A 26,832-nucleotide genomic window follows, 5' to 3' on the forward strand; every position below is an offset into this window, starting at 1 on the left:
TCTCTGCAGTTCACACTGGCCACCAGCGGGTGATGCCGGACTGTTTTGTTGCTCCACTTGTGGGCATCCTGCAACCCGGGCTCTAGGAAGTACAGGCACGCTCCGAAGCCTGCCAGCACCAACACCGACACCAGCAAGTAGAGTGGGACGAACCAGTCCAAGAACAACCACGACATACCGGCTGTCAGGGCAAAAAGAATGGGAAGGGTGAAGGAGAAGGAGGGTGAGGAGGAGAGGACAGGGAGAGAAGCAAAAGAGACGAGATCGTGGGGAAGGGTGGATGAGCAGAGTTGTTTAAACCTTCCAAATACGCACCGCTAACTGCATCTCCGAGAAAGCTTTCCCGCTCCCTTCTCATGACAGAAAAAAAGACACTACAGCGAATAAACAGGCAGCGGGGCTTTCCATCATTACTCCTCTCAGTTTCACAATCATTAGCTGGCACAGGTGTTTTTTCTAAAAATAGCGCACGGGAGTAAATAGAGGCACCGCGCTTTTACCTGCAGACGCTGCTCGATCGGTGGCGATTTTTTAAGCGACGAAAAGCAGCCCAGAGTCCGAACCTCTCATTAGATGATCTCCGTCTCTGCAGCAGCTGTTCCTCCTCTGCAAAATAATCACAGGCACGAGATGCTGAAGCTGGATGCGGCTTCATCCTCCAGCTCCTGGCTCTGACGTTCAAAAAGGAGGGGTGGGGGTTGCCATGACGACGGCGGGAGTGGGAGGGAAACTTATATAACTATAATCATTTTTGAGGAGGGTGGGTAGGTGTGGGGGGTTTGCTGGTGGTGGTGGAGGGGGACAAGCCCTTCAGATGTCTGTGGATGCTCGCTGCCTTGCTACGCGCTGCGTAAAATCAATTCCACTCCATTTAACACCAAGGCCATCACACAGTTTATGTGACATTGAGAGAGAGGGAGCCATCTCTGTGTGAGGGACTCCTTTCATATCTGCTCTGACTGACAGCAGCTGCAGTGTTTAAGACAGTCAGATTTTATTTTTATTTATTTATTTATTTTTTTAAAGTAAAAAATCTGAGCAGAGGGAGGAGGGTGGCCTACATATCCAGAAGTTGTCAGAGGATGTCATCTTTTTTAATGACTGCCATTTTTAGCATCACTCAGTGCCACCACCAGATTCATGAAAAGCAGCAGTTAAACAGATCAGCCTCACATAAACAGAAGCGATGAACTGTGACTTCCTCGCTGCATAAGTTACACGCAGAGGATTTTTATTCAGTTCAGGGCTTTTTACACACATGTGACTGCACTGAAAACTCAAGCAGACTGCCACAAAACCACAATGCATGGCAATATGTTAAAATGTCTAAATGGCTTTTTGTTCCCGGCCCCATGTTTTCACAGTCGGCTGATGCTCATCGAGATGTAGATGGCATTCAGTGCCTGACAGAAGAAATACGACAACAGAACAAACTACTGCCGAAGTCTTTACATGAAACAGAAAATTAAATCAGAAGATGCCTTTATATGACAACAACTAATCACAATCAAAAAAGGTTGACGTGAGGAGGTGTTAAATGACTTTACAAAGTGTTGGTGTCACCTGTGCTGGCACATTTTAGGATGCCAACCTGATTTCTGCATGGCTTTGCAAAGTGCGACAATCACAGAGGAGGGGGGCATCCTCTTTGGATTTTTCACTGCACCAGGAAGAGTTATGTTGCAGGAATAATGGGTCACAACGTGAGAGGGTTAGGTCTGAATCACCATCAGATTTAGAGCCTTCTTGCAGACAATGGCATTAGTCACAGGCTGCAGTACCACTCCAAAGTTGAGGTGGTTAAGCCAAAGAACCGAGCCGCATCTTTTCTTTGTAATGACACTTGACGGGCTGAATGAGAGAAAACTGATATATTTTGCTTAAATTGCTGTTATTTTTCTGAAGACATCGCAGGCTGTTCTTCATCTGTCTTGTAAATGGATGGATAAATAAATGGAAACATTTCAGGAGTGCTTCTTTACAGCGACACAAAGAGAAACATTTATGTCCTGGTCCTTTATATAACTAATGAGCTAAAATTAATTAGATACACCATTTCTACAAAAATTGCAAAAGATTGAAAAGTTTAGTTTCATAAATCATGTTTTTTTATTATTCAGTATTATTATTCCAAATGACTCTCCAGTTGGGTTTGTACAGAACAGAACAAATTACTGGAACAATTTTATGGTAATGCGAGCTCTAAGAGAGACGAAAACAGTGCACTGAGACTTTTGAAGTGTGAAACTTCACATGGAGAATGTGAGTGTGTGATGGTTACATCTTGTCCACTAGGCTTTCACCTGCTGTGAGAGCACTTTGGTCTGCAGGAAGTCACAAATAAATGGAGCGACGACTTCAGGATTATCAAGATGGACGTGATGACTGCCAGGTACTCTCACCACAGTGTCCTGAGAGAGACAGACAGACAAACAGGGTAAGAGGATTTACTAGTAAAAGAGGAGAGTGTTGAACTGTGAAAAAGAAAGTTTTCACCGAACTCTGTGCATGTTGGTAAAATGCTACACCCTTACAGCTTCCACAGGAATTAAGAGTATATGATGCAGCCAGGTACCAATAATCAAATGTAGTTGATCAACCGATAACCAGCAAGTTTGATCTCCTCTTTGAAAGCACAGCATTTGGCAGTTTGCTGGTCGGGAACATTCAGGTGTGTGTTGACACAATCCCACAATCTTCCAAGGAGTGGATGCCCCAGAAGATTCACTTTCAAAGATCATACCATGCAATTCTCAGAGAAACTGCAAAACCCCAGAGCTACAGGTACAGGGCTCAGTTAGCATGTTACGGTGAACATTCATGACAATACATTTAGAGAAAGACTGAAAAAATATGGATTGTTTGGCAACAGAAGTCTCCACCAAAGTGGAGATGTGTGGCCACAATGCAAAGTGTCACATTCAGCGCATACACCTCATGCGAGCTGTCAAGCACAGTGATGGAGGGTTGATTGTTGGGCTTGTTTTGCAGCAACAGCACCTGCCGTTGAGTGAGCCTTGAAATCTCGTATGCCAAAGTATTCTAGAGTCAAATGTGAGACCAATAGCTCGGCTTGGCCCAGATTGAATTATGCAATAGGACAATAATCCCGAGCACAGCAGAATGACTAAAAAAGAAAAAAAGTCCAGGTGTAGCAATGCTCCCGTCAAAGTCCAAACCACAAACTTCAGAGAGCTCAGCATAAACAAATGTATGCTGATGAACATTGTGAAGAAGAGTGGACCAAAATAATGATGTGAGATAACAATAAAGTTGGTGGCATCTAACTGCTGCAGATTCTCTGTTTTGGGATTTCAGCAGGTCAGATCCACGTGTACACTTTTTAATAAAGTTGTAGAACATTTCTAACTAACGCGACTTAATGCATGAATTAATATGCAGGGTGTGTCACGGATCCTGTTAAGAAATAATCAATTGGCTTTATGTGGATAGTTAACACCTCATAAATAATCATTTAATGAATATTAATTGGGTTACTTGCTATTAGCTGATATGCCATCCAATTAGCTGGATTCCAATTACACAGCGATAGAGCATCTGCTCTTTGAAAGCAGAAAATGATTGTTTCTCATACAGATCAGCCTGCTGTCATTTTTAATCAAACCGTTTGTCTGCAGGACCCAACACTTCATATCAGTTACAGTCAGTTTCTTATTTTTTCTAACATAGCAATAAAACCAACAAAACATTTGTAAATATGACACAAGGATCATTAGTTGCATCCTGACATTTTGTTGTTTGCATCTGAAATAAATACTGCCTCCATGTTTTTAAGTATTTTGATGTTTCAGGATTTTATTTTATTTTAAGGTCCTTTGCGGTCTTGCTTTGAGCTCGGGCGTCTTGGTCCAGCAGCTCAGGAGCCACATGCGGTTCTTCTGCCCATCCCCGGTGGCTTCCTGTGGCTCTGATAAAAAAAAACTAGATTCATGTGAATAGTGTCCTCTTAATTTTGCTGAATCTCAGTAGTGGTGATTAGTATGGAGGCATAAACATGAATCTCTTATCCTAATAAGAGAAATCAAAGTCACATTTTACAGTGCGTGGGCATGTTTGACTGCATGTGCGTACCTTTTTTTAACCACTTGTAAAGCCATTAGGTTTATAAATGTTTTATTTATCACCAAACTAGGCTTCTTTTACTTTGATTTATTTGCTCAAACCTAAACAGATTTTTTTTTTTTTTACTTCCACTTCACAGTTGTTCTGTTTCCTTAGTGAGAAAAATACATAGTTTTCATTTTCTTAGTTCTCTAATTTCACAAATTTAACATAAAAATTGGGTCTTAACCATCCATCCAGTTTCTTCTGCTTTACCAATTGAGGTCGTGGAGGAGCTGGAGTCTATCCCAGCTGCCACAGAGCAAGAGGCATAGTAGACCTTGCACAGATCATCGATCTGCCATATGTCTAACACACAGACAACCTTTGCACCTATGGGCAATTTAGAATCACCAGTTAACCTAATCCCACTAACTGCACATCCTTGGACTGTGGAAGGAAGCTGAAGTAGCTGGACCGAACCCACAGGGACACAAGGAGAAGAGGAAAACTCCACACAGGAACACTGTCTTACTAATGTATACATCAGTACAGATCCTCATGCAAAGGTCTTTTGCAGTTAGCCTCTTCAACAATGTGCCTGAGGAAATCAGGTTGGCATCCATCACTTCCTTTAACTTCCCGAGACCCTGAATCCTCATACAGGGACATTAAAGTTTGGCTTTTCTGCACTTTATGCTTTGTTTTCCTCAGTAAAACGATTTATACTTGATCAAATAATGGTGGCTTTAGTTTATTTTACAGCATAACTAAATAATTGCTTCCGTATGAGGACAATGAGGATGACTTTTTGTTCAATGTGTGCTGCTTTTACACTCGTCAGTCTGACTCATGGGAGAAATTAAAAGTGGATCCTCAGCAATAGCTCAGATCTGAGGAGGTTAAAACAAACTTTCATGGAAAAGCCTTCCCTGACTTTTGGTTTTATTTTCTAATTTTACTACAGTTTACTGGTAGTTAGTATTTATTTATTTATTTTTGGCGCTATTCACATGAAACACTTCATAAAGTGGATTTTGAAAAAAGTGCTACATAAAAACATTTTAAATATTTGATCTAATTTGGCTCCGGCTAATTAGGCTGCACAGAAAATTCAATAACTGATGATGCATCAGGCAGTAAGTGTGTCAGACAGTGTGTCCTGTCTCCTCCCCTCACCCACAAACAGTTGCGACAGATGGCCGCCCCTCCCTGAGCCTGGTTGTGGCTGAAGGTTTCTTCCTGTTAAGAGGAAGTTTCTCCTTCCCACTGTTGCTGAGTCTTTGCTCATAGGGACTCACCTGATTGTTGAGGTTTGATCGTTTCTCTGTGTTATTGTAGGGTTTTTAAAGTGAAACTTAGATTTTTTTTTTTTATCATACAGATGTTAGTAGAGAGTGATTTACTCTTACATAAAATTAAACTCACATTTCTTTCCTGATAGACTTGGAGGAGTTTCGAAGTGAGTTTCTGGCTCGATTCCCTAGATGCCGAACCGAAACCTTTGTCAGCTCTAGAAAAACACAGATTGGTGTTACGTGGTTTTTTTTTGACATGCTTGATTTTAAAGGGCAAAAATCATTTAAACCGCAAACAGAGACACATCCACGCTGTAAAATAAAGTATACTGTAATATCAGATTAGTGGTAAAAATCTTACAGGATAAGTAAAACAGGAGCTTGAATCAGCAACTGCATCTCCAGGCTCTGCTCCAAAGTGATCCGCTCTATGTTTTTCTGCATAAAACACAGCAAATGTATGTGAACTGAATGCCAAACCTCTGTTGGAGGAGACACAAAGTGGGATGTGGTGAAGTTTGGGGAGGTTAAAAGTGACTCACAAAATTAACTCGGAGGTCTCTGGAGAACACAAATCCTGATGAGGAGAAACACATTCAGCTGCCAGCAAATGAGAGAAAGCAAAGTGAGATTATTCCTCGCTGACAGGAGGAGAAGCGATAAAGACATACCTCCTTCAACTCGAGTCAGACCTCGCTCTAAAAGCGTTTGAACAGACCGTTCAGACAGAGTCGGGTTTGCAGCCAACAGCCTGAAGGAAACAAAACAATTTAGTCAAAACTGCGACTCAGTTTTATTTTCTTCTGTTTCATCCCTCTCTGCAGTTTATTATTATGCCACACAGCGAGGACTTCTGCTGTTTGAAATAAAACTAAATTGATGTGGCAGAACAAGAGGTGCTTTCTTCCCCCCCTTTTTTAAGAAAACAAACTAACAACAAAATGCAGTTCACTCTGTCAAAACCTGATGCCAACATTACCCACAGTGATAGCTAGCAGTTCAGTTGTATGAAGAAAGCAGCAGAGCTTCACTTCACTTCTGCACAAACACATAAACAAAAGGCTTACTCCACTTGAATTGGCTATAAAATAAAGCGATACCTCTCCACCGCCTTCTCGTACGTGTAAACCCTTTTCTTCTCTTCTGCCTTTTTTTCAAACTTGAGCATCTCCTCCATCCCCTGCCTCATGATTCGGGGTATTTCTTTCTGTGATAAAATGAGAGGTGAGAAAATCAGAAACACAGACAGGAGTTTCTCATAAAGATAATTTAATAAAGTAGTTCTGCATCTTTCCAACTATTAGATTGTTGTTGTTTTTTTCCAGCAGTGACGAGAAGTAGTGCTGAAGTACCGGATCTGTAGGTACAAATCCAAAAACGTCCAGCACTATGATGCCATCCACCATCTCAGGACACAATGCGCTGAACTGTAGGAAACACAGTGAAGTCCCTGCTGTGATCACTTTGAAAATGCAGTTTATGACACATATTTCATAAAAGCAGTGATTAGATGAACGTGATGTGTTTAATTTACCAAGACGGCGATGTTGCCACCTGTAAGGGAGTGAGCACATCGTCAAATTAACACGATCATTTTTATGACACCTTGAATTTAAAACAAACTCTGGCTGAAAACAAGTATTGTTTTCTTTGTTTACTTTCTTTAAAATGACAGAAAAAAGCAACAGTGATTCAGTTCATTAGGATTCCCATTAGCTGAGCACTGCAGCAGCTAGGTTTTTTCTTTTCCCCAGGAATTCCAGTAAAAACTTTACAGCATCAATTTTACTGGATTACAACCCTCACCAGCCACTTTATTTGGTACACCTTTCTAGTACCGGGATGGTTGTGTGGGAAATTGCAAACAGATCAGCAGTTTCTGAAATAGACCAGCCCATTTGGCTTTTAGTGTTTACTTAAATCAACTTTCTTATCCATTCTGATGGTCAGTTTGAACTTTAGCAGATTGGCTTGACCATGTCTATGCGCCTAAATGTTCTGAATCGCTGCCATGTGATTGGCTGAAATATGCAAATTGTTCATATTATTTAATTTCCAAACATTTTGTTTATTGGAAACAGTATTGATAAAGTAATTTATAAATGTTTAAAGTATCATTTCATTATACTTCTTTCTATTGTTTCAATGTCTGTGTGCATGTCTGGCACATTAGGGTATGCAGTGATGGACCGTGGGGAAGGATACACTAGTTTATGTGAGCACTGTCACTATTATGCATAAAAATAAAAAAAATATGCTCGGCATGATCAACTTGTTTAGGTTTACTTTGAAGCACCAACCAGACAACGTTTTACCATTAAGGCAATTGCCAGAAGATTTGGAGTTTTCTGTTCCCTTGATGAGTTGATTAAATCACTAATTGTTGCAGCATCGCTTTGATTGGTGGCTCCACACACAGCACAGCAGCACATTTAATCAGTTAGACCTGAGTTTAGATAGCCACTGTCTTCCTATAAAAGTTCTTCTTTTAAATTCAGACTTTCCAGAAGAGTAAATGCAAAAAACACAGCGCAGTGTCAGTGTTCATGCCTGTGACTCACCCATGCTGTGACCCATGATGGAGAACTTTGTCCACCTGAGACCTGCAGGGGATATGACACAGAAAACTCATCTGATCAAATCTAGCTTGGCTGTTTTAACCAAGAGATTGGAAGTGCAGCCCGGCTACTGAGAGCCGAACAGGTCCCACTCACTTTCAGCAACTCTACGTACGTCTGCTGCATACGCAGGAAATGAATAGAAGACTCCAGGAGGCCGGTGAGATGACAGACCGTGACCTGGCATGTCCACTGCCACATATCTGCACTCTAAGCAGAAGCAGAGACAGAGAGACAGAATGCTTATCCTGGGCTGGATCACGGGGGCAGCAGCCTAAGCAGAGAAGCTCAGACCTCCCTATCCCTGGCCACTTCCTCCAGCTTGTCTGGGGAAGGCCAAGGTGTTCCCAGGCCGCCTGAGAGATCAACGTGTCCTGGGTCTGCACCGGGCCCTCCTCCCAGTGGGACATGCCCGGAACACCTCAACCAGCAGGGTGCCCAGGAGGCATCCTTGTCATCTGCCCAAACACCTTCAATTGGCTCCTTTCGATGTGGAGGAGCAGCGGCTCTACTCTGAGCCCCTCCTCCTGGATGGCCGAATTGCTTGACCTGTCTCTAAGGGAGAGGCCAGCCACCCTTTGGAGAAAGCTCATTTCTACTGCTTGTATCCGTGATCTCGTTCTTTTGGTCACTACCCGCAGCTCGTGAACATAGACGAGAGAGGGGACGTAGATTGACCGGTAAAATGAGAATTTCGCTTTTACACTCAGCTCTCTCTTAACCACAACAGACCGGCAGCATCAATAATATTTAAAATGTTTAAATATTAATAATATTAATTCATCAATTAAATAGTTAATTTATTATAAATTAATAAATATTAAATAAATATAAAAAAACTGAAAAAATAAAATTAAATAAATGAAATTGAAAATAAAAAATTCTGAACATAAAAATATTAAAATGAAATTTGTAAATATTTAACAAATTGAAAAAAAATTGTATAAAATAAAATAACACATAAATAAAAAGCAATAAAATAAACATAATCATAAAAAAACCATAGTGGAGTGGAGACGGTCACAGCAGTGTTCATCTGCCTGTTTGGTTCAGACTGAAGCAGCTTGATAATGGCTATTAACTTCTTAACCCTAAACCTGACAAGCGTTTGGATTGAGTTTTAATGCAATTAATGCAATTGTAGCTACGGGAGAGTGTTTAGAGTGAGGTACCAGAACATTTTCTGTAATTTCTGTACACATTTTCACACATTACAGCATTTTTTTAATCATATAGAAAAACCGACGTGTATTATTGTAACTGCACTTCTTTTTTCTTATATCTAATGGCATTAAATGTGTAGTTAAACATCTTCACACTGACAGAAAGGGGAGTTTCACTGGTTTGGGACAGTTAAGATAAGGCGAGCTGTACGTAGCTCCTGATGTAAAGTGAGTTTGACGGTCCTTCCTGGCAGTATTTTGACTGATGTTCTGCTTTTGGATTTTCACTTGTGGTTTTAAATAAAGTGGCTTAACATCCCCTGACCTTTTCCCGGCATTGTGACCGTTATCATTTAATAATGTTTGTGGTTTATGACCACAAGCCTACAAAACCAAAGTTATTATGATTTAGCAGCAGATATAAACCACTGGTGGATAGTTTAGACCCCCCTCCGCTAGAGGCATTTAATTCATAAACTATTGATTGCCACTTGATTGTTTATATAATGTCCGTGGTCAGGATTACCGTTGTGATGTTACTCTTGAGCTCACACTGGATGGTTGCACTCTAGCCTTGGTGTACTGGGAGTACAGAGTAGGGGGCAATAAGGCACAAAAGATAATGAGTCACACAGAGCTGACAGCCACTTACCCACGGCTACAACAGCCCACAGGTGACAGTTTTTCTCAACCTTGTCCTGTCTGTGGTGAATTACCTTTAGGTAAGAAGGGAATGAGCGTGTTGAATGAACCGCAGTTATCTGCCCAGCCATGCAGGCACAGCACCGGGTGGCCGTGTTCAGGACCCCAGGCTTTGCCTCTGATCTCTCCCCATGGGACCGGTATAGAGAGCTCTGAAACTAGAGACAACACAGCACAGCTTCAGTCAGTCGGCAGTACAAACACAACAATCTGTCAGACATTTGATGATCAGTCAAAGGATTTCACAACAGCAATGAGGGCTGAAAGTGGTAAAAAAAAACCCAAACAAACCACCATCTGGTCTGGTTTTTTTGTGCAGATATACTACCTTCTTGTTTCACTGATGACATTTCACTGTTGGACGATGTTCAGTTTTTGTCTCAGGGAATCAAATGAGCAAAGTTCAGTAAAGTAAACAAATCACACAAACTCTAAGGTTTCCATTTTTTTTAAAAGCATGAAGTTCCTGACCTTTGGCCTGCGATTTTATTGGATGTTCAGAATGACATGCTGCAGCTATGGCCAATCATACACCGCAGGGGTGTGTTTCACCTTTACACACACTGGGTAAAAGTATGATACTTTTGTTCCGGTCAGTAAGGCCTGCCAGAGTGCCCTCTACAAGGACAGCGTGACCTATCAGCCGAGAGCACTTTCTGTTTGTTCCACTGTGAGGTCAGATAAGGTGAAGCCATCAGAAGTTTAGGAAGCTAGAAACAATTAAGTCATAAACACAGGAATAAATTTGGCCAGTGGCCTGTTTTGTCTTACAGACTCATTTAAAGTAAACAGCCTGTTTGGTGTCCGGAGCGTCAAGTGAAAGATCACATGTGCATCACAGGCTGCAGGGCCAAAAGCTGCAGGTCCTTTAGTGGCTCTAAAAATGTGACTCAGTCCTAATGACAGACTCCCATATGTTAAAAATGCTAAATTTTTAACATATAGGAGCATTAAAAAGCATCTTTACCAAACAAAATAAATAAACAATATATTAGAGGCCACTGAATCCTCCAAAATCAGTACAAAGTCTCTGCCATCATATTGTGGACATGAAAAATTAACTTAAAACATCTCTTAACCATTTCCAGCTGTTATGACACCGCTCCCTATCACAGTCTGCTGAGTGTGAAACGTTCAGCAAAAAGGGTGTCTGCTACCTAAAATGGTTTTGTCTCTTAATAGCATCAAATTTAGTGGAGCTGCAGCTGAATTTGCAGAACGAGTGCAATAAAACGACACCGCCGAGTCGTTATTCTGAGCCTCTAAGCGCAAACATATTTTTCTCTATATATGTTTTTTTTTAGCTCTCACTCTGGCCTGATGACAAGAGTAGAAATTTCATATTCAAGGTTGTTTTGTGTGTTCAGTCACAGTTAATTACTTTATTTTCTTAGATGAGCATTACTTAAAAAAAGAGAGATTAAATATTTAAACATCAGTGTAGTATCTTTTAAATATTAACAACTGTTTTAAAATGCAGCATACTTATCATAGCAACAAATAATTTACTCAGCATCATTTACTCAAATGAACCATTCGAGCACAATCAGACACGAATACGTCTGGATTTAATGAACCGGCATCACTTTCACTCCATCCCATTTGCAGTCCTTGGAAAATGAAAATACAGCCTCTATGAATTTCAAGTTTTCCTGTATCGTGCGATAATAAAAATAATGTGGTCAATGCGTCTACGGGATTTTAAAGGGGAAGCAGCAGCCAGGCATTAATAATCAAATGTAGCGGATTAACTGATCATCAGCAAGTGTGACCAAGCGACACCACAATTTTCCTGGGAGTGGATGTCTGAGCAATATTCAGAGAAACTGTAAAAAAATCAAAGAGATCAAAGAAATCTCAGAAGTAGTTTCTTGCTTGAGTTTTTGGTTTTTTGTATTTCTGTGTTTCAACAACAAAACTGCCTCTTTTAGGTAATCTCTTGTCTCCAAGTCCTACAGCTGGGTCCTACTCTTACTGCCACACAGCAAACCTGACATCCTGTTGATTTTTGATAGTCTGCTATCACATGTACATTGTATTTGGTTTTGATTCCCATTCCAAGTCTTCCCGATTAGTTTCAGCTATGTTTCCTGGTGTTTCCCATCTCTCTAATTACCTTGTATGTGTTTATAGCCCTTATTTCCCCTTAGTTTTTTGTTGTATCATCCTGTTCCTGTACTGTTACTGCTCCCGTCGTCTCGTTTCATAGCTCTCTGTGTGTCTGTCTAGAGTTCCTGTGATTTCTCATGGGCCAGGTTTCCATCTATAACATTTGACATCAGCCTATGAGTCTGCATTTGGGGTCCTCCATCACTAAACCTGACATGCAGTTGCTTTTTTGCAGACATATTCACACAAACATGCACACACGTGTTTCTGCAACTTCTCTTCTTCCGTTTCTTTTTTAAATTCTAACTTTGAATTCACAAAGAAGTTTGAATTTTCAGGCTCAACAAAGATGAGATTCTATATATATATTACATATTTATTATTTCAATGGGATGAAGCAGAGTAAAGGCTTAGTGAAGACAAAATTTAGAGATTAATCTCAGCTTCTAACAGGTTACAGATGTTTTGCAGGTTAGTTTTGTTGTATTAAAGCTGATCATGCTGTCAGATGTCTCTGTGAACATTAAAACAGCTAGAATAGCGTCCTCTTTTATAAAAGCAGTTTTAAGCTATTCTTTCATTGCTTCACAGCAGAAGCTTCTCCTTCCTTCATCTAATTATTGATGGAAGTCTTATTTGAAATCTAGTTTCCTGTTTTTGGCACGTTGTTTCTCTTACTCAATTGCACTTTGTAGCCTTGTTCTGAAAAATGTGGCACAAATTTGATAATTGTCATCACTATTGTTTGACATTATTCTGGATTATTCCTCCTCTGTAACACTACAGAATTGCATTATCATTCACATCATGTTTCTACGGCAACTTCGTCCTGTTTCCATCCTCGATTCGATGTTTCTGCACGACTCTGGTGCTGTAAATGAAGACTGCATCCACTTCAAACAGCAGAGTTCACGCTGGATAATCGCTTCAAATTAAAAACACAGCGGCGATTCTTCAGACCAACATTTGCTTCTTTTACACGTGAACATATTGCAGTGCAGCATCTGCTCTGATAGCACAAGATAATCTGGATAGAAATAAGGAGGTATCAACTGCATCAAAGGCTTCTGACAGACTGATGAGAAACCATCACATCAGGATGTGGTGCAACGTCCAAAGCAGACAGCGAGTAATTTACAGGCAGTGATGTGATAAGCCTCCTAAGCCCGAGTGAAAAGAGCCTCACACAAAAAACTGGAAATGGATCCTGTAAGTTGAACGTTAGTTGGTGATGTGAGATGTTTCCAGCAAACGACAGGCTTCAGAGACGACGCTGCAGTCATTCATTACCGAGTCTGCACTTTGGAGTGACAGAGTACGGGGGGATTTTCACACCTGGGAAGATGGAAAAAGGAAGATGGACGTGTCTGAGTGCATAAAAGGAATTCAGTGTTCTTTAAATTCAATTTATTTTAGAAGGTGTGGGGAAATTGAAAGTAATTATTCATATTTGACATAGAAAAAGAAAATCAGGGGGTAAAAAAAAATCTATCCTGTGCCTTCTCTGGATCATGCTTTGGAAAAAAGACACAGGAAATATAACATTAGGTGCAGATTAGTAAGACAGCTTCAGAGGAGGTTGTAGGCAGAAGCAGCCTACAGATGAACGCATGTAGATGTTGCATGTTAGATGCATCTCTGCAGCTTTCATCTTCCTTAAGAGGTAGTCTTTGTTTTAAGCTGATTTAATGACATCCTGACATGAAATGAAGCCACCACTGAACACACTGCCTGCTTTTGAAGCAGGAAGTGATTTTTGATACTATTGATAGTGATTTTTGTTAGTCTGAGACAGTAATCATCGATATATTTGAATAAGCCTTATTAATATCCTCAAATGATTCACAGTTCAAAATAATCCTTATTTATCTTATACTGAGCCTTGGTGACAAGAGCAGATTTAGCTCTTCTGCCTTTTACCCAATGGAACCTAAAATATGAAGAAATTAAATATCAATTTGCATGCATGAGTTTTAATCTATATCATTTTTTGCTAAACAAACAAACACAAAAAAGAGGGTTAAGAATGAAAAAAAAAAATACACTCATGGCAACACCCCCCTTTTGCCAGTCTTCTTCTGATTGGCTGCTACTTGCAAACAAAAAGGTGGGAGGGAGAGAGCTGTATGCCTGAGATGAGTACATGAAAGATGTCTGCTCTCACTCACATCATACAGAGCCAAAGGTAAAAGGAACAGAGTCTCTAAAGCAGTCTGAAGTCAGAGCTGACGACTCTCAGGATTACTTGTATGTACAGTGACATCATCATTTAAAGCCTTGACCTTTATGCCATTATAAATATATGACAGAAACTCGGGAAAAGCGCAGGTCCCCTTTAACTTTTGAAAAAGCTGAGGTGCTCCCATCGTTTTTGACTCAGCTCCTGGGAGAAATGAGGCTTTAACTCTTGTTTAATTCCAGTGTTGTTAATGTGGGCAAGCCAGTTTGGAAACAAGTAAACTAAATGTCACCACAAAGGTACAAGTTTTTCTTTTCACATCCAGTTTGTGAAAGAACCCATAAAGTTCAGCCCCAAACAGAAATCCCCTCCATTAACGTCCTCCAAAGTGACGTGTCGTTAATGATGTAAAACATTAACCTTTAGGCTAAAGAAGCAGCTCCTCGTTCACTCACCGCAGAAAAATGATGTTTTTCACCACCGAGGCCCATTACTATAAAATTATGCAAAAACACTGCAGTACAAAAGCTGTGTTTAAAATCCTCGTGAAGTGCCAGCGCATTAGTCTGTACTCCCATTAGAGTGTTTTTTCTGCATATTTAATGCTGTAGCTCTTTAAGGTGAAGTTGTTTTACCTGTTCAGTATCTTTTATATTATTTGTGAGCTAAAGGAGATTATTTGAATACATGCCGCAGTTGAATCAAAAGGCACCTGAACTGTGAGGAGAAGCAGGAGGCTTACACGATAACCGATTTCATAAAAGCTTCATGTTTAATGTATTGAATCATATAAATTAATGTGTTGTTTATCTGTAAAACTTGGTGTGAATTGGCTAAAGTTGTCATAAAAGTTGTCTCTAAGATGTGAAACATCACTAAAAGTAATATATGAGAGAGATTGGGGTGTTAATAGTGATAAAAGGATCTTAATAACTTCGTTGCAAGATAATCTGTACAGCATTGCTCATACAGACTTTTTTATTTGTATATTAACAAGAGATCCACTTAGAAGATGAGATGGAAGCAGGAGGAGAAGAGACTAAAAGACTAAATGATTTTGGATTTTTGGATACTGTTTTATGCAAAAAGGGGTGAAGAATGCCAAACTTGTCATTCAGTTGTCTCAGATGTTATTTCGAGCTTTCTGGAAACAGAAACCTTTGGGTCAACAAAGGCTCATTCCATGTCAATTAATCAGATTTAAAAAACCCTGGTTGTCACAGATTTACCTGAAAAAGGGAGAAAAACTAGCATCAGGAGAAAAATGCACTCCTTAATATGAGCTGTACAACAGTTCAGATCCCCGCTGTCATTGGTTTCATTTACCTTCGTGTTTGATCATTTAAAAATTCCATTATCTACAAATCTACTTGAGCTAGATTTCTGATGTTTGAGGATGAATATCCGGTACTATAACTAGATGAATACTGACTGTGGCCTCAGGTTAAAGTCTTGAAATCTCTAGAATATTTGAATGTCCGATCTCAGCAGATTTGGAGGCCTATAGAAATCCCAGCTTCACAGGTACGGGGCTGATATTTTATTTACAGTTTCTCACATACAAGGCAGGTCAGGTGAATGATTTCACAGATATTAAAGCTTGAATATTAAGAAAAGGAAAACACATTTTCAGCCAACTTCAGTGTGATTTTCCAAAGATATGACACAATGCAGCTAATCCAAATTAACTTTTTCAGAAAGAGCAAGCTCCTGTTAATATTACATCCAAAATTCATGATGGAGTTCTCTCAGATTTTCTCAATGTGAATTTCTGAAACAGTCATTCATGTACGGGAGCCAAAGATTGTTTGAGAAGCAGAGAAAGATGTTTTAATTCAATTTATGCACCGTCATCATCCAGGATGAAGGATCGTGCTTTGAGCCTGAGCAGATATTTACCCTAAAAAACCTGAAGGATCTTCTGAGGCTCAAGCTTTCCAGATAAAGGAAAATATTAAATTGACCTTCAAAAATATGATGCTAGAAAAACTTCTAAAAACACCCTGACTTTCAACCCTTGGAATACTTTTTTGAGAAAATGAAGGTTAACACTAACCATCTGTGGTGACACACAGAAACAATCTGACCTCTGACCTTCCTTTGTTCCCCCACAGTCAGTACTTCTGTACCTGAACTGTGAGCGGTCATTTTGGATCACGTGGCAAAATTTTTATTACCCCTTGTGGATAAATAAGTGTTTTTTTGAATTTTCAACCAGTTACATGAAAAGATTTTGACCTGCAAGAGCTGGAAAAAACACCAAACATTTGTCATGTTCACAGAAAAAGAGCTTTATGTTGGACTTTTATTGCTTTGTCCTGCATCAACACTGTGTCCAGAAACAGGCGGCGACAACAGCAGCGAAAGCATCTGACTTGACGGTTAAATGGCTCGATTAAGGAGGCGGTGTTTCGCGGTAATTTGTAACAGGAACACATCTTTTATCAGCTCCAAATGTGTCGCAGGCAGAAGCACAAACAGACAAAGGCTGTTTAATTCTGCTGCTGATGCAAGCTCACACAGCGCAATACAAGGAGATGTGGAAGTGTTGTCACAGCTCGGCTCCCGAGCCCAGGCAAAAATAGAAAGAGCACGACAGCTGACGGTTATTACCGACTTTTATTGTAGCTAATTAACAGAAAGAAAGAGAGCCAAGTGAACCATGAAGTGGGCTCATCAGTGGTGTTGGATGCAGGTGTGTGTGAAAAGTGAGGAGCATTGCCAGATCTTCACCAAACTCAAAGAGTGCACAAAGAGGAGGCTCTTTTCTTGCTCTAATTTGTGCCTCCTTGTCTCCTCCGTCCTCCTGGCTGAGACCCGGAAATCAATTTCAATGCACCATCTTGGAGGGTGACTCAACTCCTAAAAGGCATCGTGGGGAGAGAGCAGGCTTTTTTGGGAGACACATGAAAGCTGGAATTCACAAACCATTTGTTTATACTTCACATCTTGTACATTATTTTTTTAACAAACTTTTCTGCTCTCAGGTGTTTCTGTGTTTTTGAAACACTGGAGATCTCGACTCGTCTTGTGACACTGCAAAAACATCACGAGCGTCTGAGGTCATGAGCTCAGACGCTCAGAACGATTCACAGTGCAGCTGTGTCATTCTTTCCTCTTATCCTGTCCTCACCTCCCTCACTTGCATTCCTGGTGGGATGGACTGAGAATTCATTTGTAATCTTGGAAATGAGAACAAGGGAGAGAGCGAGGCTGAGCTCTAAGCTCAGGTGCTTTTATCCTGGTTCACAGACCAGGTGTGCCACATCCAAATCAGCTGATAACCATGGCTTCACTTAGAGAGACAGAGCTATAATTCACTTCTGTTTACAGACTCTGTTAGAAAGTGGCCATCTTAGAGTGTTTATTAAAATTTGCTCGTTTGCTTCGGGGTTATTTTTCACCGATATGTTTTCTGTAAAGAAGAAACAAAACATTTTATTTTCTATTTTTACTTCGCCCTCTGATGGCTCTCAAATTTGCCATGCAAACCCATATATTTATAAAAACAGAGACAGATTTTCAGTTCTTTTCACTTCGTTAGGTACATCTTGCTTGTGCCAGGTTGAATCCCCTTTTGCCTTCAGTGCTGTTTTAAATCTTCATATCACAGATTTAACGAGTTTCTGGAAACATTCCTCAGAGATTTTAGTTCATGTTGATATAACATATTAGGGATGGAGTGATCAGATACATGTGGTTTAGTAGGTGGGGCCCAAAGAGTGCCAAAAACATGTCACCCACACCATTACACCACTGGCAGCCTGAACTGCTGATACAAGGTCGGATGGATCGATGTTTTCACGTTGTTTGCGCCAAATTCTGATCTTACCATCCAAATGTTGAAACACTTTTTTCTGATCTTCTGATGTCCAGGTATGGTGAGCCTTGTTGAACTGCAGCCTCACTTTTATGTTATTATCTGACAAAAGTGGCACCACAAGGCATTTTCACCCAGAAAGCTGCTGCTCACTGGATGGTTTCTCTTTTTTTTTTAGACCATTCTCCATAAACCCGAGAGATGCCTGTGTGGGAAAATCGCAGCAGATCAGCAGTTTCTGCAATTCCAGCCCTTCTTCACCAACAACCATGCCACGTTCAAGGTCACTGAAATCAGCTTTCTCATGCATTCTGATGCCCTGTTTGAACTTCAGTAGGTTGTCTTGATTATGTCGACATGCCTGAGGTCCTGCCAGGTGATTAGCTGGTTAGATATTTGTATTAATGAGCAGCCGAATAGGTGTGTCATTAGTTACAGAACAGATCATGCAAAACAACTAAACAGTAACTTGTAGCCTCAGCTGCACGTTTGTGTTGCTCCAGCATCTCAATAAAGGAAATAAGTACATTAGAGAGGAGGTGGTGGATTTGTTGAATTGTTCAAAAAAAGTTAGAAGCAACTTAGAAAATTAATTTATGCAGCTCTGGCGAACATAAATCCTGCTCAGGAGAAACACATTCGGCAGAGAGATTATTTCTCAGTGACAGGAAAAGAGGAGCTAAAGACAAACCTCATAACCCGAATTAGACCTCACTTTAAAACAACAGCCTGAAGAGAAATAAAGCATTTTAAAATAATATTCCATATTTTAATTGATAAAAATTCACACTATTGGAGCACAAACACTATAAGACTCATCTTTATCACTGGATGAAGTGATAGATTAGTCATTAAGATGCAGACACATTAAAAAGAGTAATTTTATAAGCATTAACATTTAACCAGAGCTGCAGCCAAACTAAAAGACCTCACATTAGTTCCATGCCATGATCACAACCCCTGTCCTTCCAATAAATCATCATTTAGCCATTCGGGCCCTTCATTTTGAGAGTTGTGAATCATTTAATAGAAATATTGAGATTTTTTTGTTTTTGTTTTAGCAGCCTTGGTGTGATGCACTAGGAGGAACGAGCATCCTACTGCCCTCCACTGAACACCACAAACCCTCAAAGCTCCAAAGTCTGTTTTTGAGGCTAATTTTAGCATTTTGCATGATTATGCCCTTTTTTATCACGAGCCTCCGCACCACACATCTTGTCCTACATAACCGAGATCACGTCTCAAAGACACAAAGTACTATTTAGAGGGTCATTAGGATTTTATTTGACTCCTCATGTGCTGAACTGTGCACAAGAAACAGGCTCCCGTTGTGTGAGCACAGTATAAATGAAGGACACGCACGCATACATACAGACGCAAATTAATCTCTGGTCAAAGTATTTTCCTGCACTTTTTTTTCCTGCTCCAGTCTCCTCTGAAAAGTCTGCTATCCCACGCTGCGAAAATGCCTTTCATTCACGGCTCTAACATCACTACATCAGACTAAAGATGCTCTGCAGATGATGCTCTTCAGATATCTCGTTAAGAGCTGTAACTGTGACCCACCGCCTCGCCTTTTCTATTCAGCCCAGTGTTAGTATTCAAACATGTAGCCCAACAGCGATGAGTGTGCTTTAAAGATGATTTCGCCACAAAAAGGAAGGGTTTAAAAAAAAAGAAAAAAAAAAAGAAAAGCATTTATGGAAAGCACAGACGACAGTTCCAGTGGACAGTTTAATTTTTCTTTTCTTTTTTAAACTTCACTACAAAGACGTTCTTTGTCTGTTTGGACTTTTGTTTCTTTTCCAGCAGGGACTAGGCTAAAGGACCATCAGCACAACAAACAATAGGCCAAATTACTGGCTGTTCCACATATTTCAACCCCACTAACTACAGCATGTAGCTGTGGGTGTGCAAATCTCTGCAGACCCATCTGCGGTCCCAGCACCAAACTGGGACCTTCTGTGTGATCTGAGAGATCCACTCGAGAGGTTTTTATCTTCGAGCCTTTGTCTTTTCTCTATCATTAACTGACACAGAGAATTCTAGCTTTACTGCCTATATGCTCAATGAAGATGCATCGCATCTGTGGAGTCTAACGTCCTTCTGGTTGTTATACACAATTTTTATGTGTTTTTCTTTGACTTATTGTGTGTTCTTGTTCTTAGATGTTGTTGGAAATGTGGTGGGGAGAGGTTTTCCATCATGATAACAAGGAGAATATGAGAGACCGCATGTGTGTACAAGTCTTGTTATTGCTTCTGTTCTGAAGGCTGTCGTCTCACAGGGAGTATTTACACTATTCAGCAGTTTGTTTCCCTCAGACTTCAACACATTTGAATAGATCCCAGATCAAAGACTCTAAAGTAGAAGCCTCGAGGTCACCCAAAGAGTCAGGTTGTCAAGTTAAAAGAAAAGAGGTCTTCTGTATTTGACCTCTTAAGCCTTGAACAAATCAGGGGCAATGTATGATAAAAATGTGTGCATATGCTGCTAAACTTTTTCTGACTACAAAGGTCGACAGGGACTAAGTTTTTGGGGGGTTAAATTATAGTTCACATGGTTCGTATATAAAATATTAGATGTGCTTATATTTGATTACATTCACTACAACTTTAAACAAATGCGGCATGTTCTGATGAATCCTGGTTGGTGGAGCTACAATGACCGGTTACTTACTTCAGGTAGAGCCACTGTTAAGTAACCAACACCAAACTGCTTAAGTAAAATGAGCTCATTTAAAAAAAAAAAAAAAAAAAAAAAAAAAAAAAGAAGAGAAGAAGGTTCACGTTATCAAATAGAGCTGTCTGCTCAAAGATGGCAGCTTGTGACCGTGAACCAAATGCTCACAGACAGACCCTGAGAGACCAGCAGCAGACTGGACTGCATCACTGTGAGTAAAATAAAAAACAGGCGAGAAGCAGGAAGCAGGACTGTTTCAGAGATCGGTGAGAATGACCAGATGCGAGTGAGCTCACAGGCAATTTGAAATCGGATCAGCAGGTATGGGTACGGATGATGACTGATAACAGAGGAAACCATTCATATGCTTGACGACAAAGACAGGCAGGATTAAATTTGCAGAGGAAGACAGGATAACAAGCCCCATAAAGCAAATGTCAAAGTCTGGGGCTTTTTGGGATCAATAAAGAAGCAGACATTTCAGTGGGATAATAATCCAAAGCAATGCCTGCGGAAGGAAAGAAGAAAGAAAAGCTTGCATTGGTCTTACCTGCACCAAATCCAAGAGAACACCTGTGGGATACCATGAAGAAAATGAACTGAGAGCTTGGCTGACTGAAACATGGACGAAACGCTCCCTCAGTTGTTTGTTACTATCATGTAGCTTCTTGTTTTATGTGGCTTCTGTTTTACTACAATACTGCTTACATAACTTTGCAGTACGCAGTAAAATGGCTCAATAAGCATTGTCACAGGATTACAAGGTAAGACTATAAATAAACCTCAGGCTACAGTTTTACGCACTGACACAGATTCCTGTCCTAGTGGGGAAACACCCCCCCAAAAAACACCAGCTCTCTCTCTCTTTTTTTTTTTTTTTTTGTCTTCAAATTTTAACATAAAACTGAAAACCAGCTCAGAGAGCATGACATCGAAACTATATATATTTTTTCAGTAGATAGTTGTTTTGGGCTGGGGACTAGTTACATCTGTTATATCCTTTTGAGGATAAAAATAAAAGTAATATCCATATCTCCACCTCTTAGAAGCTGTAAGCCAATCGACCTGCACATGGCCTAAAGTCAGTTGATTGTTACGAAAATAAAGGCACACAAATATAAGTTTAGAATCATTGTAATGTGAGAAATAACATACCTGTGACTAATGTGACTTTTGAATTTAATATTACAAATACATGTAATCTGACTCCAAACCACAACTTTAAATGGTGGTAGAAAAGTAGTTCCAAGAATACAAAGCCCATGAAGAAAACCAACAGTGATGCCACTTCAACAGCAAAAACACACAAGTATGACAGCCAAACAAATCAGACAAAGGAAAAGGGGAAACAAAGGTTATAAATTAAGTAATCAAGGGAAGTAGAAACTCCAGGGTAACAAGACACAGCTGAAAGGAATCAAGACAATAACAAGGGAAGTCCAACCAGTGGCAAGGCACAAGAGACAAATAACTAACAAAATAAACAAGGAAGTTACTAGACTGGGACTCATTTAACAGAGACAAAGACTTGACAAGATACAAGAGGATACTCGAAAGATTGGATTAAACTAATACAAAGGAGATGGAAATATAAACAATTCTAAATCCCAGTGGTAAAAGTCTTTGCTTTTTATGTAGTAATTCCTGGCCTCCATGGTGACTTTTAATGTAAAAGTCATTAAAATACTAAATCTGCAGTCCAGAAGTGCTTGAACTTCCTCATAAAGTGCAGTAAAACTGTTAAAACTACACAACAGTTCATATAATGACGCTACAAATGAAATCACACCAAATTTGCCTCTATAATATTTGAAAAAAGAGGAAATAAAACCAAATCAGCCCAAAGAGATGCCTGTAAATAGATAGAATCACGAGATTTGCATTTGAAACAGTTTTAAACAGTCTCAGTCAGGAACACCACAGACAGTAGGAGGATTCATATTTGAAAGTGGGGTGAAAATGGGTTGCAAAGCAGCTTGCAGGTGTGCAAAGTGTAGGCAAGCTCAAATGGCACAAATCATGCGTCCCCCTATTTGGGTTTTGCCAACTGAATGTGTAGGTGTAGGTGATGTGGGCTGGTATTGAGATCACATGATCTGCAGGCATCGCAGCTTAGCTTGACTTCAGGCCATTTCCTAATTGATGCTTTGCTTAAATTTGCAACAGAGCAAAACACAAATCACAGCTTGAAATAAATTCTCCTCTACTTAACACGAGTCTTTGGTGGTGAGCAGAGGCCAGTGTGTGAGAATTCATCTGCAGTGCTGCAGAAGTGAATTTTCACACATCTTCAAAAGGCAGATTTCAAAGAACACTGAGATCAATTTTATTTCCCCAAAGTCCTTCAGTTGCAACAAACAAATAAACCAGCAGAGATCTAAGCTTGTGTTAAAATTTTAATTTTGTTTGGATAAAACTATTCTTCAGCTCCATAAACTCGCACAGCCTCCGTGAGTCTTTCTACATACACAATGGAATAAGACTCCAATCCCAAACCTAACTCATGTACTCATTAAAATTACAGGTATAAACAGATTTCATCAAATATTTGTCTTATTATTTGATGACTTTGTGTTTATTATTAGATAAATTAAAGATAATCAGGATAGCGGTTTCTATGTACTAATACAATAAAATACTGTGCAAAAGTCTTGAGCCACCCCTCATTTCATTTCTATTTTACTTCCAAGCAGCCAGACTTTCTCGTAATCTTCAAAGTGATCTTGAGTAACAGTTCCCCAGGGCTCCTAAAGCTCCAGCTTCTTTTTCACATATTTTCAGTCGATACAAGTGGAGAACAAAAGAAGTAGCAGATGAACAGGATCTGAAAATCATACCTAATGTTTAAACCACATTTTAAATATATCTATTTACTTGGGTTTAAATAGGCTTTTCATTTGATCCATCTACTGCTTGCTGAAGCCTGATCATTGATAATGGTCTCAGCATCACAGTGTCAAGAAGCTATTCTTAAGTTAGGTAAACAGGGAAAAAAGACTGAAGCATGAATCCAAATCTGAATTTTTTTAATTCAAATCATGATCGATGTATGTGGAGGAGGTCAGGACAGAGGTACGACACTGAGTGTCTACAGCCATTCAGACACTCGGCTGAGACCGAAGAAGTCACTTGGATGAGTGACAAAACGTTTCTCCCACAAAACGCTACGTCCAGATGAACAGAATCAACTTTTGGGGATTTACTTACTTGGATGATTGAGCATGCATCAAGACATAATCCCAAATACATTTCCAATACAATAAAAGCATACAAAAACTCAAACAATGGAGCACTATCAGTCATGAGTCTGTAGGAGTATCCCCCGAGAGAGACAATGGGCCCCCTAAGTATCCTCCCATTATCCCTCTTGGGCGGACACTCCCACAGGGCTTAAATCTGGGACTCTCCACCATTTGACCCTAGAACTGAAGAAGTTTCTCGGATGAGAGGTGAAACGTCTTCAAGCCACTTAAAGAAGTCCAGACGCTTTTCTTTCCAAGCTCCTTAGACTACGATGACCTGGATGACTGAGAACCTTCACAGACACAGTGTGGGATCAAAACAAAACAAGCAAAAAACAAGAGCAAAACAAAAGGCAGTCAACACCCAAAGAAAAGCTTTGGGTGTCCTTCAAGAAGCCTGGAGAACTTTCCCTGAAGACTCACTTAAAAGCTGCCTAAGAGAGTCCAGACTGTTAAAGAATAAAGATGAACATTTTAATTGTACAAGTGAAGTTTTTACCTTTTATGCTATGGTTTAACTTATCTTTGCATATTTTAATCAGTTTTTGCACCCATTTACCATTTCCTATAAAAATATAAAGAAAGGCAAACTTAAAATGTAAATATTTCTATTCATTTGAGTTTGTTTTCAAGGAAATTTCCAGGATGTGTATTATTAAATTATGGATCGAGCAACTATAACCCTGTTGTATTTGCTGAAAGCCTCCTGACCTTTAAGTACAGTTTACCTTTGGGTACAAGAGGAGAGTGCTGAATGTAGCTGTCAGGCCAGCTGGAAAGCTAACCAAAGCAAAGGACGACCCTGGACTCCAGATTTTACCTCTGATCTCTCACTCTTTCATATACAGTCTATGATCCCTCCCCCTGGGACCCTACAGTGAGCTCTGAGCATGGACACCACACAACCTCAGTATGCAGCTCAGACACAAAGTTCTTACACAAAGTTAAGGCTGAAACTGTGAAAGATCAACAACAGAAGTTAATTTTAATATCATGCAGATACACAAGTGAGTTTATTTTTATTATTTTTGCAGAATCAGATTACTGTCAAGTTTATTTATGAGAGGGGCAGTGGCTGCACACAGATTTGTCTTGATTTAGGAAGGAAGTCTACAGAGTGGTGCCCTGTCGAATATGAGTTGGTGTCCACTAAAACATCTTGCATGTGATTCTTTGAGTAGATCACGCTTTGTTCAAACATTAATTTATTTCCACACTGAGGTATTTGTGGTACTTTTATTTAAGAAAGGATTCTGGATACTTCCTTAAGCACAGAAACTTAAAACGCCCGATAAAAGCCTCAAAGATTTGTTTGCTAACAAGCAGAGAGTCAAAGAAACTGCTGAATCAATTCAAAGAACTCATTCGAAAAGTAGCAGATCAGTATGTCAAACCTTCACTGCAATGCAGGTTTTTGTTTGAAGGTCAGAGTCAGGTTGAGGAGGAAGCAACCTGAGCCCTGCTTCAACTGAACTCTCAGGCTGGACTCCAGTCGCTTTTCTGTAGCAAAAACTTCTGAAGAATCCTTCCTTTAACTTTGAATTTGACAAACAGAAGAGAGACAGACATTCCTCTCACCTGGCTCCTTAGTGCAGCAGGATGGATAACCACAGAACACCAAACAAACATGTAAGCATATGCCTCCGTTCATGCTTTCATTTCCTCTCGCTTAGATTGTTGCAGTGGTCTTTTAACAAGTATTAATCAGAAAGCATTCAACTGACTTCAGATGGTGCCAAATTCAGTAGCCAGACTTCTTACAAGAATCAAGAAAACTGGACATATTACACCACTCCTAATGACTCTGCACTGGCTGCCCATTACTTTTAGAATTGACTTTAAAGCCCTTCTTGGCCTGGCACCACATTACGCGTTCAAACTGCTGTTCCTGAACCAAACAGTGTGCAGCCTCAGATCCTCAGGCAGAAACCTGTTAACTCACGCTGAGAGACAAAAGGCAATCGAGCGTTTGCTGTTAAGGCTCCTTGATTTCGGAATGACCCGCCTGAGGAAAACTGGCTCATGTCATCAGTGTCTTCTTTTAAATCACTGCTGGAAGCTCATTTGTATTGTAAGGCTTTTCATAACTTATTATTCTAGAGTTTATATGTTTTACCATGCTTATTCGTAAAGCCTGAAACATTAATATTGGAGAGTATTTTGAACATAAACAGAAAGAAGTTTAATATAAGTTTGCATATGAGTTTTATTTTGTATAATTTTTGCGACATATGACATTTTTGTATAATTTGTTGCTTAAAAACAGTTGTGCACTTTATGTTAGTAGTCTCAGAATCACATTTATCAAATATGATACACTTAAAGGATTAATGTCTAGATTTCTAAGCTATGTTTCGCATTAAAATTGGAATAACATTATCTCGCTTTTTTTGACATTCCTCTTGAATCTTGTGATTTTATTTTAATTGATTTGTAATTTATTCCTCTTAGTTTCTTTTATTTTATTCTGGGAGGGACTTTATAATGATCCTTTTGAGAAGTGCTTCATAAATAAACTTTACTGTTAATATTATTGTTGTTTTTAAATTTAGAGGGTAAAACAAGACGCCTGGATAATTTGCAACAGCCACAGTGGCTGCCCACGGTTCAGCCTATATGGCATTAATCTAATAAAAAAACAAAGATGTATGCACCATTAAATTTTAATTATTATAAATACTATATTTTAAGCATTGGTGTCCCTGAAATACTGCAGTAAAATAAAACAATAAAAAACAAAGGTTTACCAACAATCAGGATACATTATAGAAAGTTATGAGACATCTATGATAAGACTGTTTTTCCCCTTTTCTTGAGCTTGTTTTAAAATTGATGTTGCCAAGCTCACAAGTGCTTCAACAGCTGTCAGAAAGTCAACAAACTTTAAATGAATTTTCAAGATTTTATAATTTCATGAAGAACAAAGACACTGTAAGACAGTTACAATTAATGCCATT

At 39.6% G+C, this 26,832-nt stretch overlaps 1 protein-coding gene across 1 annotated transcript; it reads right to left on the reverse strand.

The window, feature by feature from the left end:
* Window positions 1–2,201: 2,201 nt before the first annotated feature.
* LOC134628608 (serine hydrolase-like protein) lies at window positions 2,202–21,267 on the reverse strand. The gene is made up of 12 exons (XM_063475325.1): window positions 21,184–21,267; window positions 9,858–10,001; window positions 8,075–8,188; window positions 7,922–7,963; window positions 6,895–6,914; window positions 6,713–6,787; window positions 6,461–6,567; window positions 6,032–6,111; window positions 5,903–5,937; window positions 5,722–5,798; window positions 5,491–5,575; window positions 2,202–2,411 (listed from the first exon to the last, which is right to left on the reverse strand). Exons 1-12 carry the CDS (start codon window positions 21,218–21,220, stop codon window positions 2,292–2,294), a joined length of 936 nt encoding a protein of 311 aa, XP_063331395.1. The 5' UTR covers window positions 21,221–21,267; the 3' UTR covers window positions 2,202–2,291.
* Window positions 21,268–26,832: the final 5,565 nt, after the last annotated feature.

Source organism: Pelmatolapia mariae, linkage group LG6 (genome assembly GCF_036321145.2).
Source record: "Pelmatolapia mariae isolate MD_Pm_ZW linkage group LG6, Pm_UMD_F_2, whole genome shotgun sequence".
Classification (NCBI taxonomy): Eukaryota; Metazoa; Chordata; class Actinopteri; order Cichliformes; family Cichlidae; genus Pelmatolapia; species Pelmatolapia mariae.

Excerpts from the sequence above, each read along its gene's own strand:
- LOC134628608 (XM_063475325.1), bottom strand. The coding sequence starts at position 21,220 with ATGGTATCCCACAGGTGTTCTCTTGGATTTGGTGCAG. Across the intron at positions 6,915-7,921 it reads CATCATGGGTCACAGCATGG|GTGGCAACATCGCCGTCTTG; the intron begins GTGAGTCACAGG and ends ACTCCCTTACAG. Across the intron at positions 5,799-5,902 it reads GAGACCTCCGAGTTAATTTT|AAAAACATAGAGCGGATCAC; the intron begins GTGAGTCACTTT and ends TGTTTTATGCAG.